The 19453-nt window shown below is 41.4% G+C and overlaps 1 protein-coding gene and 1 long non-coding RNA gene across 14 annotated transcripts in view; one reads left to right on the plus strand and one right to left on the minus strand.

The window, feature by feature from the left end:
- Window positions 1–19453, plus strand: part of LOC137347678 (TNF receptor-associated factor 1-like) — a 55467-nt gene that overhangs the window by 16610 nt on the left and 19404 nt on the right. For 5 of the 13 annotated variants that reach the window (XM_068012370.1, XM_068012369.1, XM_068012371.1 and 2 more), the window contains 6 exons: window positions 6855–6927; window positions 7559–7608; window positions 8438–8549; window positions 8822–8863; window positions 18387–18479; window positions 19068–19142. In XM_068012370.1, the coding sequence (XP_067868471.1) occupies window positions 18435–18479; window positions 19068–19142 (120 nt within the window). In that variant the 5' untranslated portion in view covers window positions 6855–6927; window positions 7559–7608; window positions 8438–8549; window positions 8822–8863; window positions 18387–18434. The other 8 variants (XM_068012374.1, XM_068012375.1, XM_068012377.1 and 5 more) reach the window with 8 other exon arrangements.
- Window positions 10804–19453, minus strand: part of LOC137347679 (uncharacterized) — a 59274-nt gene continuing 50624 nt past the window's right edge. The window contains exon 5 of the long non-coding RNA XR_010968996.1: window positions 10804–11294. This is a non-coding gene — a long non-coding RNA (uncharacterized lncRNA). The remainder of the gene's footprint in view (window positions 11295–19453) is intronic.

Raw genomic sequence — 19453 nt, forward strand, 5'->3', positions numbered from 1 at the left:
ACGTCATGCTGACAGCATATGGTGGAACTGAGATTCAACAGCTCAAAGACCCAAATTGGGGACGCACAAAAGAAAAGATGTTAACCGTAAGTTCTACGTCACTGTAACAGATGGTCCAGCTATCCTGAGATTGAGCAACTGCGAAGAGCTGCAGCTGATCTTTGTAAACCATGAGATGAAGGAGGCATCAATGAAGGTTGAAGGTAGCATACCCATTTGAAAAGCAATCTGAAGCAAGGAAGATTTGGTCTAAATGTATCCAGAATTTTTTGATGAGATGGTTGGATGCTTTGAAGATTTTGAGTATCACATCACCATTGACCCAGAGAAGAAACCAGTGATTCATCCCCTACGTAAAGTACCAATAGAGCTAAGAGGACAGCTTGAAAGAGAACTCAAAGAAATGGAAGAAAATAAAGTGGATTGCCAGAGTCACAGAAGCTACAGATTGGGTAAATTCCATTGTGGTGTGAGAAGACAAATGGATAGCTATGAATTTACCTGGATAAAGATCTTAATCAATAAAGAAGAATCACTACTCTACGCCAGCACTGGCAGGGGCAAATGTTTTCAGCAAGCTTGATGCTAGAAACGGCTACTGGAATGTGAAACTTGACCAAGAATCTTCGCTGTTGACGACATTCAACATGGCCTTCAGACAGTACATATTCCCATGTTTGCCTATAAGCCTTAAAGTGAGCCAGGATGTGTTGCAGCAGAAAGTAGGGGGTGCAAAGGAATAATCAGGATAGCTGATGATATCCAGATCTATGGTGTTGATGAAAAAGGTCATAACTACCATCTGCATAAAGCCATGGCGAGAACCAGAAAAGCTGGGATCAAGCTAAATGCAGACAAATGCATTGTAAAGGTGACAGAATGCCAGTTCTTTGAAATGGTGTGCACACCTGATGGAGTCAAGCCGAGTCCTGAAAAGGTCACAGCTATCTTTTGAGATGAAAGCTGTGAGACATAAAATAGCTGAGAAGTTTTTTTTGGTTTGATCCAATACGTGAGCTTTTTTCAGACCTCACATGTCAGCACACAGCAAAACTACAAGAGTTGATGAGAAATGTTGAGTACCAGTGGTTAAAGTCACATGACAGGAGTTTCAGTAAATTCAGGGAAGTGGTATGCAAGGAGACAAAGCTGTCATACTAAAATAGAGCAAAACCTGTCACTCTGGAAGTTGATGCTTCTACAAAAGGACTGGGAACAGCCTTGGTACAAGAAGAAAAGCTGATAGCATTCGCATCAAAAGCTCTAACATCAACTGAGACCAGATATTCTTTTTTTTCTTTTGGGCCTCCTTATCTCTAGAGACAATGGATATGCGCCTGGAGGTGGTCAGTGGTTTGTGAAGCAGCGCCTGGAGTGGCTATAAAGGCCAATTCTAGAGTGACAGGCTCTTCCACAGGTGCTGCAGAGAAATTTGTTTGTCGGGGCTGTTGCACAGTTGGCTCTCCCCTTGCACCTCTGTCTTTTTTCCTGCCAACTACTAAGTCTCTTCGACTCACCACATTTTAGCCCCGTCTTTATGGCTGCCCGCCAGCTCTGGCGAACACTGGTAACTGACTCCCACGACTTGTGATCAATTTCACAGGATTTCATGTCGCGTTTGCAGACGTCTTTAAAGCGGAGACATGGACGGCCGGTGGGTCTGATACCAGCAGCGAGCTCGCTGTACAATGTGTCTTTGGGGATCCTGCCATCTTCCATGCGGCTCACATGGCCAAGCCATCTCAAGCGCCGCTGACTCAGTAGGGTGTACAAGCTGGGGATGTTGGCCGCCTCAAGGACTTCTGTGTTGGAGATACAGTCCTGCCACCTGATGCCAAGTATTCTCCAGAGGCAGCAAAGATGGAATGAATTGAGACGTCGCTCTTGGCTGACATATGTTGTCCAGGCCTCGCTGCCATAGAGCAAGGTACTGAGGACACAGGCCTGATACACTCGGACTTTTGTGTTCCGTGTCATTTTCCATTTTCCCACACTCTCTTGGCCAGTCTGGACATAGCAGTGGAAGCCTTACCCATGCGCTTGTTGATTTCTGCATCTAAAGACAGGTTACTGGTGATAGTTGAGCCTAGGTAGGTGAACTCTTGAACCACTTCCAGAGCGTGGTCGCCAATATTGATGGATGGAGCATTTCTGACGTCCTGCCCCATGATGTTCGTTTTCTTGAGGCTGATGGTTAGGCCAAATTCATTGCAGGCAGCCGCAGGTCTGTCGATGAGACTCTGCAGGCACTCTTCAGTGTGAGATGTTAAAGCAGCATCGTCAGCAAAGAGGAGTTCCCTGATGAGGACTTTCCGTACTTTGGACTTTGCTCTTAGACGGGCAAGGTTGAACAACCTGTCCCCTGATCTTGTGTGGAGGAAAATTCCTTCTTCAGAGGACTTGAACGCACGTGAAAGCAGTAGGGAGAAGAAGATCCCAAAAAGTGTGGGTGCGAGAACACAGCCCTGTGAAGAAAGAGAGCTTTTGGTAGTGGTGTATGGATACGAGAAATTCTATACATATGTCTACAGGAGAAAATTCATAGTGGATAGTGATCATCATCCATTAGAACAGATTCACAAGAAAAATCTGTGTCGAGCACCAGCAAGACTGTAGAGGTTACTCTTGAGGCTTCAGAGTTATGATTTCACTCTAAAATACAATCCGGGAAGAGAAATGGTGCTGCCAGATATTCTATCACGCCTGTTGCCACATGAGAAACACAAAATAAAAATCTAGGTACAAAGATACATCACATAGTGAACATGACACCACCGAAATTGAGTCAAATCAGAGACAAGACCAGTAAAAACAAAGGCCGGGATTTTACCCTCGGCGAATAGGAGCCATCCACCGACTGAAAAGTTGAAGAACCCGCTTCCGCCTCGCCTGGGATTCCGACCCGTATTTTGCGTGTCCCTGGGCTTTAATTGCTCTGAGGCAGAATTTCTACCTGCTTGAGGTAGGAAACCACCGGGAGAGGTGGCCACTGCTGGGACTACAGCCCAGCGTGAAGAAAAGATGTCGGGGAGCCCAGAACCAAGGTAGGTTTTGGTTGCCTCTCCAGGGGTAATCAGTTGGGCCCCGACAAGGCAAGGGTGGTCGACTGGGGGGGGAAGGAGGCATGTTGGGGTAGTGGGGGCGGTCCTCTATTGGGCACAGGGTGCCCAATCATGAGGGCCCCCCTCTCCACAAACCCCGCCCCCCCCCCCCCCAAGCCGGTCGAGAGCTGCCTGCTTTTGTCAGGCGGCTTCTCTCAGTCCTCGGCTGCCCGACCAGACATGGGTAGAATCCCCGTGGAGGCAGGCGAAGGCCCTTAAGTGGACACTTAATTGGCCTGGGGCAGGCAGGCTGTTTTCTGCTGCCACCCTGCATAAAGTGGATGCGGGAGCGGGTCAGGAAGGGCCCCCGGAGCCTCCTGCTCCATCTTATGCCACCTCCCCCTCCCTCGCACCACCTTCCCACCCTTTTGGGCTGAATTTTATGCCCCCCCCCCCAGAGTTACAGATGTTCTTTCAGCAAGCGATTCAGGGATTGCCGGAAAAGATGCAGCAAACACAAGCAGTATTACAGCAGTTTTGGCCAATCTGAGATGACAATCTCACTAGAAGACAGTGTTCTGCTGGCTGGATCCAGAATCATCATAGTCAAAACGATGCAGAGAGAACTTCTACAGAAGATACGTGAAGGCCACATGGGAATGGAAAAGTGCAAGCTTCGAACCAGATCAGCTGTATGGCATCTACAAAGACATTGAAAAAAGGTATCTACGTGCAGTACATGTCAGAAGTATAGAAATACACAGTCGAAAGAGGTGATGATGGCTAGTGAAGTACCATCCAGACCATGGCATACTGTGGGAGCCCAGAATGGTATCTTATATTAACTGACTATTACTCAAACCCCTCCATGTGTCCAGCAATGCTGTGTGATGGCCCCCATACTATTTATAATCTACCTGACAGTGGCCATTCACCACTTCATGAAAGATCAGCTGCCCTCTGGTTTGAGTATTATATACTGCCTGGATGGAAAACTCTCTAACCTCAGTCGCCTCTGTGCCAAAACTAAACTGACCACCATAGACATACATGAACTACAATTTGTGGATGACTGCAGTGTCATGCCCACTCTGCACCAGATTTGATAGCCACTCTTGATCTCTTCAATTCTGTATACAAGAGACTCGGTCTGTCCTTGAATGTTGCCAAAACAAAACTTATATCAACCCACACGTGGTCAGCCAAATATTCCACCTCCCATATATGTTGAAGGAGAGACTTTGGAATATGTTGAACACTTCGCATGCCTTGGCAGCCACCTCTCTCAAAAGGCCACCATTGACGAGGAGATCCAACACGGGATCAACTGCGCTAGCTCAGCCTTCTACAAACTGCGGCAATGAGTGTTTGACAACAAAGACCTCCGCAAGTCAACAAAAATCCTGGTGTACAGAACAGTTGTCGTCACCACACTCCTGTACTGCAATGAGACCTGGACTGTGTATCAGTGACATGTAACGGTGCTAGAGAAAGTGCCCCCTCCAGATTCAGTGGGAGGACCATTGAACAAACACTTGCTTCTTCTTGAAGTCAGCTCCACAAGCATTCAGGCAAAGCTCCTGCAAAACCAACTTCGATCAATTGGACGCTGTGTCTGGATGGCCAAAATCTGCTTTTTTATCCCTTCCCCCAGGTCCTGTTTTCTCAACTGGCCAGTGTTCCAGGGGAGGACAAAGAAAACGCTTCAAAAACAGTCTGAAGCGCTCTCAAGCACAGCAGCATTGACATTGATGACAGGGAGGGGCTTGCTACCAATCGTTCAAAATGGCGACAACTTGTCCATCAAGCTGCATCATGCTTTGAGTCCAAACGCCTTAATAATGAGGCGGAGCGGCAGCAGAGAACTGAAGAAAAGGAGGCAAATCCTGCACTCCAGATCCCACTACCTCGTGGGACATCCTGCCCCATGTGCCCAAAGATCTGTAGGTCGAGAATCAGCCTGTTCAATCACCTGAAGACCCATGCAGAAACAAGTGACCTTGAGTAGATATCATCCTCGAATTGAGAGGCAGCTGAAGATTACTCAAAGTTTCCACTCATCAGAAAGGTAAAAGATTTGAGAGCTACAACAATCACCACAGCAGTATGAGTCCTGTTTACTGAACAAGGGACTCCAGAAAGAGTGATATGTGATAATCAAGTCCAGTTCACCTCCAGAGTGTTTGAGTTTGCTGAACAGTATGGATTCAACATCATAACATCATCACCACATTATCCAAGGGGACACGGTTTTATAGAAAGACACGTCCAGAGGACACTCATAAAATGCTGAGAGACAAAGGAAGACCCAAGCCTTGCTTTATTGTCACTTCGAGCAGTACCTCTCCAGGCTGACATAAAATTGCCTACAGAGCTATTGAACGGCAGAAAATACAAGACAACTCTACCAAGCATGATACATCCTCCAAATGACCGTGAGGAAGTAAGACGACAAATCACTGATGCACAGGTAGAAGGAAGTCAACATTTCAACAAATTTACCAAATCATTGCTTGAGTTGTTGAGGACAAATTGTGCAGGATCCAATCCAGAAAACCTGGAACCCAGCAGAAGTTTTTTGGTAAAGCTGTGATTCCAAGATCATACTGGACTGAAACTGGTAAGCAGATGAGAAGGAACGGAATCTATGTTCGGCCTACACCAGAACTGGTAAAGCAGGAAAGGTCATCAGCACGCAGTGCAACATCAACATCACCAACATCAAGTACAATTTCTATAACACTAGGAGCAACACATACAACACTGTCAGTTGTTACAACCAAGGCGGGAGTAATGCACTGTTAATTCAGCCCCACTACTCCACTAGTCATTTGCATATTAGTAAAGTTTCCCACCTACCAGAAAATAGCCAAATTAAACACTCTATTTGTTCTCCAGAGTAAAGCACATCAAATGACGTTTCTTTAAACAACAAAATTAACTATTTATTGTTTAAGACTTAGTTTATTAATACTGAGTTAACTCTATGTGGAAAAGATTCTTTTCAAACTTCTTCCTAATCCTCCTACAGCACTGGCGCTGTATCATTTGCAGGTAGTTGACTCTTGGGCTGTGCACCTGATGTCATAGTAGCGCCTTCCTCCCCTTGCAGCCCCCCTCTGTGCTCCTGTGGCTTCCTGTTGTTCAGGAGATTGCATCTGCTGAAGCTCATCCTGGCTGCTCTGTCCAATGTTAGAGTAGCCTGTTCCCATCTGACCTCCTTCAGCTGGGCTTTGGGCATTCACCAGGCCTTCCCCTGCAAGAGATGCCAGTGGCTTCATGTCCCTCTCTGGCATCTTCCCACTCTCTACTAAGAAATTCAACTCTTCCAGCTGCAGCAGTAGCTACACTGAGGTACATCTGAAGCTGTTGAGCTTGATTGGCTGCCTCTGCTTTACTTCAATCAGCCCTTCCCATCGCTGTCATGGCTCTCCACACTGTTCACGTCTTCACAACCCTGTTGTATTCCCCCATGGTGTCATCCCAGTTCCTAGCCTTCAGAAATTGTTCACTGACAATGAGCTCAACAGGCACTTAATTGGACCCATTTCCTCCCTGCCGGCGGCACTTTGAAAATCGCATCACATTCTGGAGGTGGCCAGACCCAGTGATGATCTCCAAGAACACGATATTCAAATTGCGTTCGCAGCCATTCCCGCACTCAGGCTTTGAAAATCCGGCCCCCCCTTCTCGGATGCTGTCAGATCTGCTATTTATTGTGAAATTTTCTATTTTTATTTCAGGTTTCTCTCATTTCCAGTTCAAAAATCACCCTGTATATCTATTCTAAACGGTGTTCCTTCTGTTTCGCAGCAAGAACCCATCAGAATGTCAGGGGTGTATCGAGGAAGATGTTACTGAGGATATTATTATTGGCCCTGACACGGTAAGTAAGAATTTTATTTGTATAATTGAAATTTTCTTTTAAAAAAAAACCTTTGCATCCTTATGCAGATCACCATTTATTTTAATATGGGATGGTTCATTTGTATGCCAAATAGTAGGTGTAGATTGGAACATTTACACAAACACAACTAAAGGAAAATTTAGTGATTGATAACATTATTGTCAAAATTGTACTTTCCTTGAGCATTTGAAAGCTACTGTTAATGCAGTGTTGAATGTAAAAGGCATAATTTACTGTATTATTTGATTTTTACCTCAATGTACATCACTTTGTATTAACATAGTTAAGAAAACTCTTACAAACCCTTTACATAACTTTTAACAGCACTTTGCTAGAAAGAAGGCAAGACAGTGCTCTGATACAATGTTAGTAATCAGTCATTTTAATTTGATTTTGTGAGTCAGTATTTTTTATTGGCTGTTTTGCCTATATTGGGAAAGTCTCAGAGAAAGCACATTGTATACTGGTTGTTGGAAGGAAATATTTTGATGGGCCAACTGATCAGCCTCTGTCGTGTAATGTTCCAAAATATGAATATTAAGCTGAAAGATATAAATTGATATGTATAAATTTCTTAATTCGTTTAAATGTACCCCAATCTGACTTGCAGGGTCAGCTTCTCCTTACCCCTGGAGACATCGAGACAAATTCTTTCTTCAGGTAATCCAGCAAACCTCTAGGGTGCTGATCTAACACCAACATTGCAATCTGTAGCCTTTAAGCTTGATTTAATTGGACAGAGCCATGTTATTTCAGAGAGTAGGTAGAGAGGGAATTGGGTATAGGAAAATCAGCAAATCTGTTGTCAACTCCATCTATAGCCGTAGAAATGGCTCTGGGTGCAGCCACTGAGATTGCTGTTTCTTTCATAGAAGTTGGATGTACTTCTGCTTTGTCCAGTTCTTCTATCTGGTTGGAAATTTTTGGTGTACTGTAAACTTCTGATTCTTGTTGACTCATCAAGTCACAAAAATTATGACCTAGTGTCATGAGAACTTGAAAGTTCCACAGGTCGTAATTGTATTTTTTTGGTAAACAGTTTTTTTTCAAATTTTCTCAGCAGTCCACAAATGGGGAACACACCAGGACAGTGTACAAACATTACATTACATAGAGTTTACAGCTGAGAAACAGGCCATTTGCTTCAACTAGTTATACTCCACACAAGCCATTAGGTTTTGATACTTCTGTAATTAAATCCAATAGTTATAGCTGACTAAAGGAGGAGTGCCTCATCAATCTACAGTGCCACTTTCACAATGAGCTAATTTTATGACCCTGGTTGCATTGCCTTGCAGAATATACTTATACTGCAAAATACAGGAATTCATGTAAGAATGGGAACAACAATTTTAATTAATCAATCCAATGACAATTATTGCAGTCAAAGAACATGTGTAATTGCACAATGAATTTATATGACTACTGTATATGTCGTATCCAGAGATTACTTCATAATAACAATCTTTTCTGTAATTCTATGTTATAGATATATTTAGATGAGGCACCAATTCAGGAGATTGGAAAGCTGTGAGTGAAATGTTTGAATAAGAGCTGTTTGTGGACTCGATTACTGAAGCAGACTCAGGTTATAGTTTTGGGTATGAATTTCAGTTGCATTTATGTTTGGTATCACTTATTCACAGAAATGCTTTGAGCTTCACTATTTTTGCACAATTGGACAAAACCACATATTTTTGTCAGTTGCTGGAATAATGTAATGAAGAACCTGGAAATACACAGTGATATGTAAACCTTTCTTTTGGAAATAGCAGGATTGTACCATAAAAATAAGAACTTAAATTGAGGAGTTAAGAATCACATTTATTTATATTTTTATTAAGTGTTAATCTGTTTTTAATCTTTTTCACAGCCCTATGTTCTTTCTTGACCACAAAACATCTGTATCCTGAAGGTGAGAAGTTGCAGTGGTGGGGTGCGCAGGGGGCGGGGAGGTGGGTGCAGAGGTTGGGAGTGGAGAAGAAGACTGGAGTACAGGCAGCCAAGATGCCATATCCACTTTTGAACATTCCTTAGCATTGACTGACTGCTTTGTAATTTACTTGATGGAAATTCACACTTTCATTTTTATTTAGTTTTCAAATGGCTTCCCAACTATCTAGCTGTCCCATTTTAACATCAAACTGCATTTTGTATGTCCCAAATGTTTTGTTTCCACTTTCCCTGGCAGATTATTCCAAACATTGATTGTTCTGTGACTAAAGAGTTTCTTGTTATCTGTTTACAATATTTTTCACTAATTTAAATTTATATCCTTTGGTTCTACTTTCCTAGCTTACTTTGAAATAATATTAACACATCCATACCAGAGCGGCGCAGTGGTTAGCATCGCAGCCGCACAGCTCCAGTGACCCGGGTTCAGTTCTGGGTCCTGCCTGTGCAGAGTTTGCAATTTCTTCCTCTGACCGCGTGGGTTTCCGCCGGGTGCTCCGGTTTTCTCCCACAGCCAAAGACTTGCAGGTTGATGGGTAAATTGGCCATTGTAAATTGCCCCCTAGTGTAGGTAGGTGGTAGGAGAATGGTGGGGATGTGGTAGGGAATATGGGATTAATGTAGGATTAGTATAAATGGGTGGTTGCTGGTCGGCACAGACTCGGTGGGCCTTGAAGCGTTCACTCCCTTAAACACCTTTCTAGATTATTGACAGAGGTCTTTAAAATTAGGAATGGGATTTAAAATAGGACAGGCTAGATGTGGAGAGAATGTTTCCACTTGAGAAAAGAGAATAGAAAGTTATGCTGAAAGGGTGAGATGTAGATGGAATGGGAGGACACTTATGTGGAGTATAAACGCAATCATAGATAAGTTGAACCAGATGGCCTGTTTCTGTGCTGTATAGTCTATGTAATCATATGACCTGAATTTCTCTAATCCTGTTTTTCATTTGGACTTGGTCTTCTTGCTCTTCTCTGTGCCCTCTCCATTTCAAGTACATGTTTTTTGCGGCATAATGAGCATATAAATTTGGGATGACCTTTAAGAAACCATCATGTTGGGATTAGAACAAGGTGCTTTTGAGGCGTAGATGGCAAGCCGGATCAAACATTGTGCTTTTACATCTGGGAGTTTATTTCATATCAGTTCAGACTATTTTCATTAGTGCCTTGAAAGTGAAGCTGACCTATTCAACTATATCTTTGTGGTAAATGTTCTTTAGGAAAGGAAAGTTCACGCTGGAAAGTTTATTCTGAGACCATGATGCTGGTGTGTCCTTGTATTGAAGCCAAACACTTCAAGGTCATTCACAAAAGTATTATGTAAATTTGAGAGGAACCCATAGCTGTCATTTCCATCTATACAAAGAACTGAACAGGTGATGTCTGCTGCATTAATTGTAAACGTGACAAATGATCCTCACTTTTGCTGCCAGCACAGCTAACATTCCAAGGATTAAAGGTTGTGTTCAATCATAATGTACTTGTTTTTGAAGCAAACAGCCTGATTGAAAATATCAATGGTGATGGTGTAAATGGAAAGCTTGCTATAATTATGATTTTAAAAGTTTTAAAGACTTTGAACTTTGATCTCTGGCCAAAAAAAATTGAAAGGGTCACTTTAAATGCTGTAGAACATCCGTCATTGTAAAACTCATGACAAAGTAAAATACCTGCCATTCTTTTTGATTAAACTATTCACATTATCATGCCACCTCAGATCCCCAGCTAAGGGACAAAAAAAAAAGACAATCATTTTCACAAGTTCCTATTTTCTTTATCTCCAGCTCAGTACGCATTCATTAGGTTAAGATTTGGCCAAACTGTCCAGCTCAGAATCTTTGATTTTAATTTTTTTTGGAAAATTATGAAATATCTACATGTAAATGGAAGAAGTTGCAACAATCTTTATTTCTTTCATGAATAATGTAACATCCAGTGCCTGCAGTGAGGACAATAGACTCATCACAATAATTTAATTCAGTGCGTGCTGACTTCCATGCTAAAGGCTAGGAGAGCAAGACATCATGATGTATCGTGTTCATGCATTACAGTGTTTCAGATGTTAGTGCAGATTCCCACAGATGGCTACATCCAACTCATTACGTCTGTCATTGATGAATTTTAAGTACCTTTTCCAGTTAAGTTTAAAGATATTTTTGGGTCCAAAGATGCCACAGACAAGAAACCCAAGAAATGTTGGACTTGGTATGATGCCCCAACAGCTGAATAATTTATTGAAGATCATTGCCTAGGCTTCAGAATGGAGATTGGCTGTTTTGCAAGTCGTTATTTTTCTTTTTGTCTTCCACCTTCATTCTTTTTCTTTCTTTCCATTTTGAAGCCTCTCACACACATTGCTCACCTCTGTGTTTCCAATACACTCTCCTTCTGTAAGGAAAATAGCTGTTTATTTTTTAAATAAATCATTTATGATCTTTCCTGGTCTGTGTAAAGTTGCAATGGCCAACGGTTGTGAATGTTGCTGCTAAGGTTTTTTTGTCAAATTTGCACCCATATCCACAAACAAATTTTTCCTCATTAATTGATGGATATTATTATAAGTTAAGGCAATAGAAAGTTTGCAATTTTATCTTTAATTGGTTTGATAGAAGAACAAAACAAAATGTCCTGAGGCTTGGGCATAACAAAATAGGTTGTCTGAACCACCATCATATCCCCTGTACCTCGTCGCCAACAGCTGCATCATTGGTGTCATCCATGACTCAGTTGGTAGCACTCCTGCCTCTGAGTCAGAAGAATATGGGTTCAAGTTCTATTCCAGGACTTGAGCGTATAATCAAGGCCAACACTTCAGTGTAGTACTGAGGGCATACTGCACTGTCAGAAGAGCCGTCTTTTGGATGAGACAAAAACTGAAGTCCTGCCTGCTCTTTCAGGTGGACATTATAGGGCCCTGCGCTTGAAGAGCAGGGGAACTTTCCCTTTGTCCTGAACAATATTTATCCCTCAACCAATATCACAGATTACCTGGTTATTGTCTCATTGCTATTTGTGGGACCTTACTGTGCACAAATTGACTGCTACATTTCCCTGTATTACAACAGTAACTGCATTTCAGAAGTATTTCTTTAGCTGTGAAGCACTTTGGGACATCCTGATATTGTGAAAGGTGCTATATAAATGCAAGTCCTTGTTTCTTTCCTATGAATTCTCTAGTGGCAAAAACATTTTTCCCTCCATTTTCTATTTTATTTCAAAATATATGTTCTATTTCAAATGACTACAAATGTTACAACCTCTCTTCCTCTCACAAAACTCCCTCTCAGGATATCCAGGATACCACATCTCTGATATAATAGGCTAAAGGGAGACACCAGACACTAATTATAGTCAGACTACTTTCAGTAATGCAGATATTAGAGATTCAAAAATAATTGCAAACATTGCTTTATAGACTGAGAATACCATTCTGTTATTTAATTGCTTTTATACAGAGGAGGAAGAAGAAATTGTATTTATATAATTTCCTATCACACCCCAAGGTGCTTTACAACCAATGAATTGCTTTTGAAGTACAGCCATTGTTGTTATGTAGTGTTACAGCTGAGGCAGGAGTAATGTTCAGTCCCATTTACTCCACAGGTCACAGCATATTATTAAAGTTTTCCCACCTACCAGAAATTAGCCAAATTAAAAACTTTATTAACCCCCAGAATAAAACGGGCCAAACTAGGTATCTTTAAACAATAACAAATTAACTATTTATTAATAAACTAAATCTTAAACAAATATTGAGATAAACCTTTGTCTAAAAGACTTTATAACTTCTTATTTATCCTAACCTTCATGCACACACACATACATTCAAAAACCAACAGTTAACCTGTTTCAATAAAATTAGAGTTGTTTCTTAGGAATAAATAAATCACTGGGTTGTAAATCTTTGTAGGTTACATTCCTGGTTTGGTGAGGTGTCCCAGAGCCAAATAGTCAGATGCAACTCGAAGTTTCCAGGCGAAGTTGACAAACAGTCTTTAATGGATAGGCATTCAAAGCACTTCAGTTGCAGCAGGCATCACAGTTCTTTTAACAAGGAGTATAGCAACAGATCTATTTGGATTTTTAATGTGGCAGTCTTTCAGTAGAAACTTCACTCTAAAAATGCAAATGTTCTTTTCCAGGGTTTTTTCCCGCCTTAGGCAATACACAGCCATAGACCAAAGTAGATTTTTCTGCTCGGAGAGAGGGATCCTTCCTCCAGTATGCACATTACACTGGTCTCCAGATCAAACTGGTTTTAGCCGGTCTTTACACACACAGTTAACTGATACATTACAGCAGATGGCCCTCTCTCTGCCTCCTGCTGTTGCCCAAGAAACAGGCTTGCTGCTGGCACACAGTGCCCAGGGAATCCAAAAGTCTCTCTGCCTTAAAGGCACACAGCACCCCCCCTTAGTTTTAAAACAGAGGAGAAAGAAAACTACACTTCCATGACAGTAGGTTAATGTGGCAGCCAAATTGCATGTACCAAGGTTTCAGAAAATGAATGAATCACCATGTAATTTATGATTTGAGATAGGTTTTATGCCCTTTTTCAAATATGTGCTGACAAATGGGTCTTTTTTTTTTAAGGAAAACACTTGCGTTTTTATAGTGTATTTCACAACCTCAAGATGTCCCACATCACTTCACAGCCAATGAAGTATAGTCTCTGTTATGATGTAGGTAGACCTGGAAGCCAGTTTGCGCACAGCAAGATCCTATAGATATGTCACAGAATGGCATAAATGACCAGATAATCTGTTTCAAGTGATGTTGATTAGAGGATAAATACTGGCAACGGCACCAGGACAACTCCCCTGCTCTTTTGCTTGCCAGCCACCCGAAAATCTGGAAGTAAATTCACTCCCAACTTTCCTATATGTTTGCTGAAGTACACCATGCTAATAGAAATTGGTGCAGCTAGCTCCTATTAACGTCCACTAGAGGTCATTCATGTATTCAAAATCCTTGAGTATTTACTGAATTAACCAGCAAGTGTCGAGAGCCATTTTATTATTGTTTATTGTTTGTGCTTTTTCACTTATAAGTAAGCACATATTGTCAAGAAATGGTGCTGTGTGTTGGTTTTCCTTTCATTGTCTGAATGCACATTTGTGCATGCAATTCCCCACGTGGTGAATTTCCATTCTCAGCTGGGCTATTGTGAGGAAAGCAAAGTGGTGGTAAGAAAGTGTCCTAGACTAAGGTCTTCTCACCTGGCTGAAGTGGGTATTGTTGGCCTAAAAGAGAAGGACCAAAAAATTAGAATTTTTTTTAAAAGTGCTTTAAGAGGACAAATTAAAATCATGATCGCATCTCGTGTCCTGGACAACCACGTGTGCAGGAAGTATCGTTAACTGGAGCAGCTTGAGCTCCAGCTTTTGAAACTTGAGCAGCAGCTGGCATCACTGCGATGCATCCATAAGAATGAGAGTTTTGTGGTTAGCACGTTTACAAATGTGGTCACCCTGCAGCTTAATGGTCTGCAGACAGAGAGGGAATGGATGACCACCAGACAATCAAGAAGGACCAGGCAGGTAGTGCAGGAGTTCCCTGAGTGCATTTCACTCTCCAACCAGTTTTCCATTCTGAATACTGGTGAGAGTGATGATTCCTCTGGGGTGTGCAGCCAGTGTAGGAAATAGCTATTCGGTGGGGTCAGAGTAAGAAGAATGTAATAAGATCTAAATTAGGTTTACTGTGCATGTATGTGAATGCATGGAGTGTAGTAAATAAGGTTGGTAAGCTGCAGGCGCAGGTAGCCATGTGGAAATATGGGGCTGGATTTGTTTTTTTCACGACAGGGGTCCTATTGAAGGGGCAGAATGCGTGGGTGGGTGGTGACACCGCCTCAGCCCTTTATTGGACCCCCGGCTGAATTCAATGGTGGGCAGGCAATTAATTGTTTGGGGATTTATCTACTTTTAAGCCTGCTAAAATAGCTAATACTTCCTCCCTTTCAATGCTAATTTGTTCAAGTATATCACAATCCCCCTCCATGATCTCTACACCTACATCGTCCTTCTCCATAGTGAACACAGATGAAAAGTAATCATCTAAAACCTCACCTATGTCTTCCGGCTCCACACACAGATTGCCACTTTGGTCCCTAATGGGCCCTACTCTTTCCCTGGTTATCCTCTTGCCCTTAATATACTTATAAAACGCCCTGGGATTTTCCTTTATCTTGCCCACCAGTGTTTTTTCCCGTCTTCGCTCTCCTAATTACTTTTGTAAGTACACTTTCTATACTCCTCTAAGGGTCTCTGCTGTTTTCAGCACTCTGAATCTGCCATTAGCCTCCTTTTTTTTTTCTTTACCCGATCCTCTATATCCTTTGACATCCAGGGTTCCCTGGACTTGTTAGTCCTACCCTTCACTTTTACGGGAACATGTTGGCCCTGAACTCTCACTGTTTCCTGTTTGAATGTGATGTAGACTTTCCTACAAGTAGCTGCTCCCAGTCCACTTTGGCCAGATCCAGATCGAGATGCTCAAAATCATGAGGGATCTGGACAGAGTAGATAGGGAGAAACTGTTCCCACTGGCAGAAGGATCGAGAACCAGAGGACACTAATTTAAGGTGATTGGCAAAAAAAGCAACGGAACCATGAGGAAAGCCTTTTTTATGCAGCAATTGGTTAGGATCTGGAATGCTCTGCCTGAGAGTGAGGCGAAGGTAGATTCAGTCGAGGTCTTCTAAAGAGAATCGGATAATTATCTGAAAAGAAGAAATTTGCAGGGCTACAGGGAAAATGCGGGAGAATGGGACTAGGTGAGTTGCTCTTGCAGAGAGCTGGTATGCCTTCTGTGCTGTAACCATTGTATGATTCTATGAAAAGGCAGTTGATATATTTTTGATTTAGCGAGTGTGAAGAGCCACTTTTTCCATGATAACATTACCTATAAGTGGCAATGATGTAGTTCAGCATAATTGGTCATTGTATTTCATATTTGCAAGCAAGTGGGGGGGGAAAACCCTTGCCAAACATTTTTCATGGCATTGCTGACCCAAGCAAAACACTTTTTGGCAATTTACTTTTGTCTAGGATCCAGCTCCAAAAGCTTCTGTTAGACACAATTGCTTCAGTTCCTCTGTGAAATTAATGCTGTTCCTCCTGGTGGTGCTGTGAACTGGCAGAGAAATGGGATTGATAGGAAAAAGTTTCTGCACCAGAAGTAAAAATGTTAGAATGCTGTTGACCTAATCTTTCCTATTATGTTTTTCCCTCCTTCTCTGCCCCTCTCCCATTTTAAAAGGTATTTTTCTCCCGTCTTATAAAGTATATCTTGTGCCAAGCAGCACTGCTTCACCAGAAGGACAAGTATTTGGGCTCTATTAATTCTGTTCTTCAGCTGGCTGTCATCTTTTTACCAAGGAAGAGGACTTTCCCAAAACTACAGTAAACAAGGTTTCGATACCGAATGAATTAAAAATAGAGATATTCAAAAGGCTGGGCATTATTGGTGGATAAGTTACCCAGTCCGCATGGGATGCACCCTATATTACATAAGTTACATTCCTACATTACAACAGTTGACTACACTTCAAAGGTACTTCATTGGCTGTAAAGTATTTTGAGATATCCAATGGTTATGAAGAGCGCTGTATAAATGCAATTCAGTCTTTCTTTTTCTCTCTCTCCATAAGCAAGAAAGAAAGGGTAGAAACTGCAGAGGTCCTCCAATGCCCCTTAGATATAGGGTGGTGCTATTACAAATGTTACACCCTTGTTCAAAAAGGGCAAGAAGGATAAACATGGCAATTACAGGCCAGTCATTTTATTGTTGATTGTGGGGAAGCTTTTAGAAACCATAATGCGGGAGAAAATTAACAGCCACTTGGACAAGCATGAGCTTATGTTGGAGAGCCAGCAAGGATTTATTTATCATAGCTGCTATAGAGCCAATTTCCCAACTTGCTATATTGATGGTGCCAGCTTGAATTGGGTAAGCAGGCATGGGAGAATCTAGTGAGTGGGTAGACTCTCATCAATCATCTTAAGTAGTGCTCCACCTAAATGTACAAACTGTCCTGTCCACACATGCACAATGGAGTCACCTACTACAATGTCCTCACCATTATCCTCCACCCTATCTCAACAACAGTGTACACCAGGGTGCCAAAAAAGAGGAGTGCAAAGAAATATGAAAACTACTGATTAGATGCAGTCTGCAAAGAGACATGTGTCTAAAAATGTTTCAATGTAACATCAAGTAATTCCTCTTCAATGTCATTATTAATGGAAATAGTGAGCCATGGGCTATGGTCTCTATTCATAATGTAATTTAAGTAGAACTTTGTGTTGTCACATCTGGAGGTCTGTATGCAAAATATCTATCCTTGGGCTTCCTTTTATCAGTTGAACATAAAACACAGCAAAATAACTGCAGGACTATTTTTTTAAATAACAATGATAAATTATACCACACGCCCACTGGAAAGTCCCAGCCATAGATTCCACTGGTAGCTTGGTACTGACTTTCAATTTGTCTCCATCCTTTTCCATGCTGTGTTATGTGCTGTTTGACACCTGTATATCAGTAAAAGATTGTGTCCCTCATTTGTCACTTAACTGTAAAGTTAAGATACCTGATGGCTACACTTTTATACATAGTAAAAAAAAAATGCTTTAATACCTTATTGATTGACATCATTTTAGTAAAGAAACTTACCCAATCAACATTTAAATGAGTAATTTATCAATAGATTAATCTTGTCATTCATCGAATGATGAAACTGTGCCAAAGCATGCAGCACTAAAGAATTCAAACTCTAAACCACAGAGCAACAGTTCGCCTATACAGCTACTGGGAATTTTTCTATGTTGTATATCAAGTTTAGCGAAGTCATTTGAAGGTACCTGAAAATTTAACCCTATGATAATTGCTGTATTTTTCTTGTACATCTAGTTGCTCATGGAATGTCCATTGACACCACTGTGTCAGCTAAAGAGTTGAGGGCGGGGTGGGATTTATGGCAAGATTTACAGCAAGCATTTGTATTTCGCACAGTTTATTAACTCAGGAACAGAAAAGCAAACAAAATTGCCTAGTCTCCATTCTAATGGTATATGCAGCCTTTCTCCATCAGTGCTGTGAGAAAATGAACATACAATTTCTTGTGGCGATCATAACCAATTGTATGCAGATTTTTAGAAGTTTGAAATAGACCAATGGTGGTAACTGTCACATATTTCAGTGTGTTCTTTTCATAGATCTGTTTGGTGAGCTGGAGGGAGGAACTATTTTGATCAGATAATATTGTACATGAGAGAGAATTTCTTATTCTACACAGGAGAGCAGCAGAGGAAGCGCTATTACCATTCGACTAGTGGCTTTACCAGGATTCCAGTAAAAGCTAGCTTGAATTAAATAGACTAAATGAACAGGGTACAAATGTTGCAACAAATAGTTTCTTTTACAACAGTAGCCTGGAAATTTGACATTCTTCTTACTGTGTCTTTGCTCACACAGGCTCGTACAACAGATCCATACACAGGGTGTAAAAGTTATAAAGTAAAGATGGATATGCAGATGTCTGGACAGCTGAAAGTACCAGATGAAAAGGTACCTAGTAGAAATTCAGTTGAAAAAAATTAAGGCTCCTGTGTCATTTTAATTCATACCATGCAGTGTATGTTTCAGTTCAAGGATAACCATTTAATATGTCCTCAATTCTATATTCACTGTTAGGATGACGCCGAAGGTGAGCGTCTTCCTTGTACTGTACAGCTTGTATTCTGCCTGCCTCCTCAGTGAAGGAGAGAGTATCCTGGTCTGTCTTTTCGCTCTGGAAATCTGACTTTGAAGTTCAGAAACATGTTAGAAAATCATGTTGTGCAAGTAAAGTTTTATGTCAGTCTTAGCCTGCCTGTCAATGGGATACAAGTTTAATATATGCAACTGATTTGACTGTAATTAGGATTTCTAACCTCTGAAAGTCCTGTTTTGACAATACGAATGATATAGGACAGCATAGCGAAGATTTCTTATACTGGGTTTCATGTTAAAGCTGCAATGAATTGGTAATGTAACAGTGCCCTCCCTTATATAGTAGCTAACTAAAGTCACAACTTCAAAGTGCTTAGTACTCAAAGTGAAAATAATGGAAGGTGTCAGTTATACCATTTATTAACAGATTAATTTTTTTTGCAGCTTGATGAGTCTGACGGCAAAGGTTTCAAAAAGAAGAACAGCTGCGGTTTCAGAGTAGTAGGGTGTAGGTTTAAGGTAAAAACACGCTTGAAGTATTTCATTAGAATGTTACAGAAATGCCAGTTTTCAAAATCCCATTTGAGGGCACAACACCAAAACTGCTGTATGTGCTACTTCCATTGTTCTATAACATAAGCATGCATTTCAGCTTTGAAAATGTGCCTATCAGACCTTTTCCATCAAGGCTGCCTTGGGATGAAGGATAAAAACTCTGTTTTGTGCCTCTGCAGAATTTGTTTTTTTGCTATGGTTGGCTTCAATCAGGGTGAGACTTGAGAGTTTCAGGAAACTGGACAGCTAGATAAGACTTGGCACTGTGCGACAAT

The sequence above is a fragment of the Heterodontus francisci genome, chromosome 32 (assembly GCF_036365525.1).
Source record: "Heterodontus francisci isolate sHetFra1 chromosome 32, sHetFra1.hap1, whole genome shotgun sequence".
Classification (NCBI taxonomy): Eukaryota; Metazoa; Chordata; class Chondrichthyes; order Heterodontiformes; family Heterodontidae; genus Heterodontus; species Heterodontus francisci.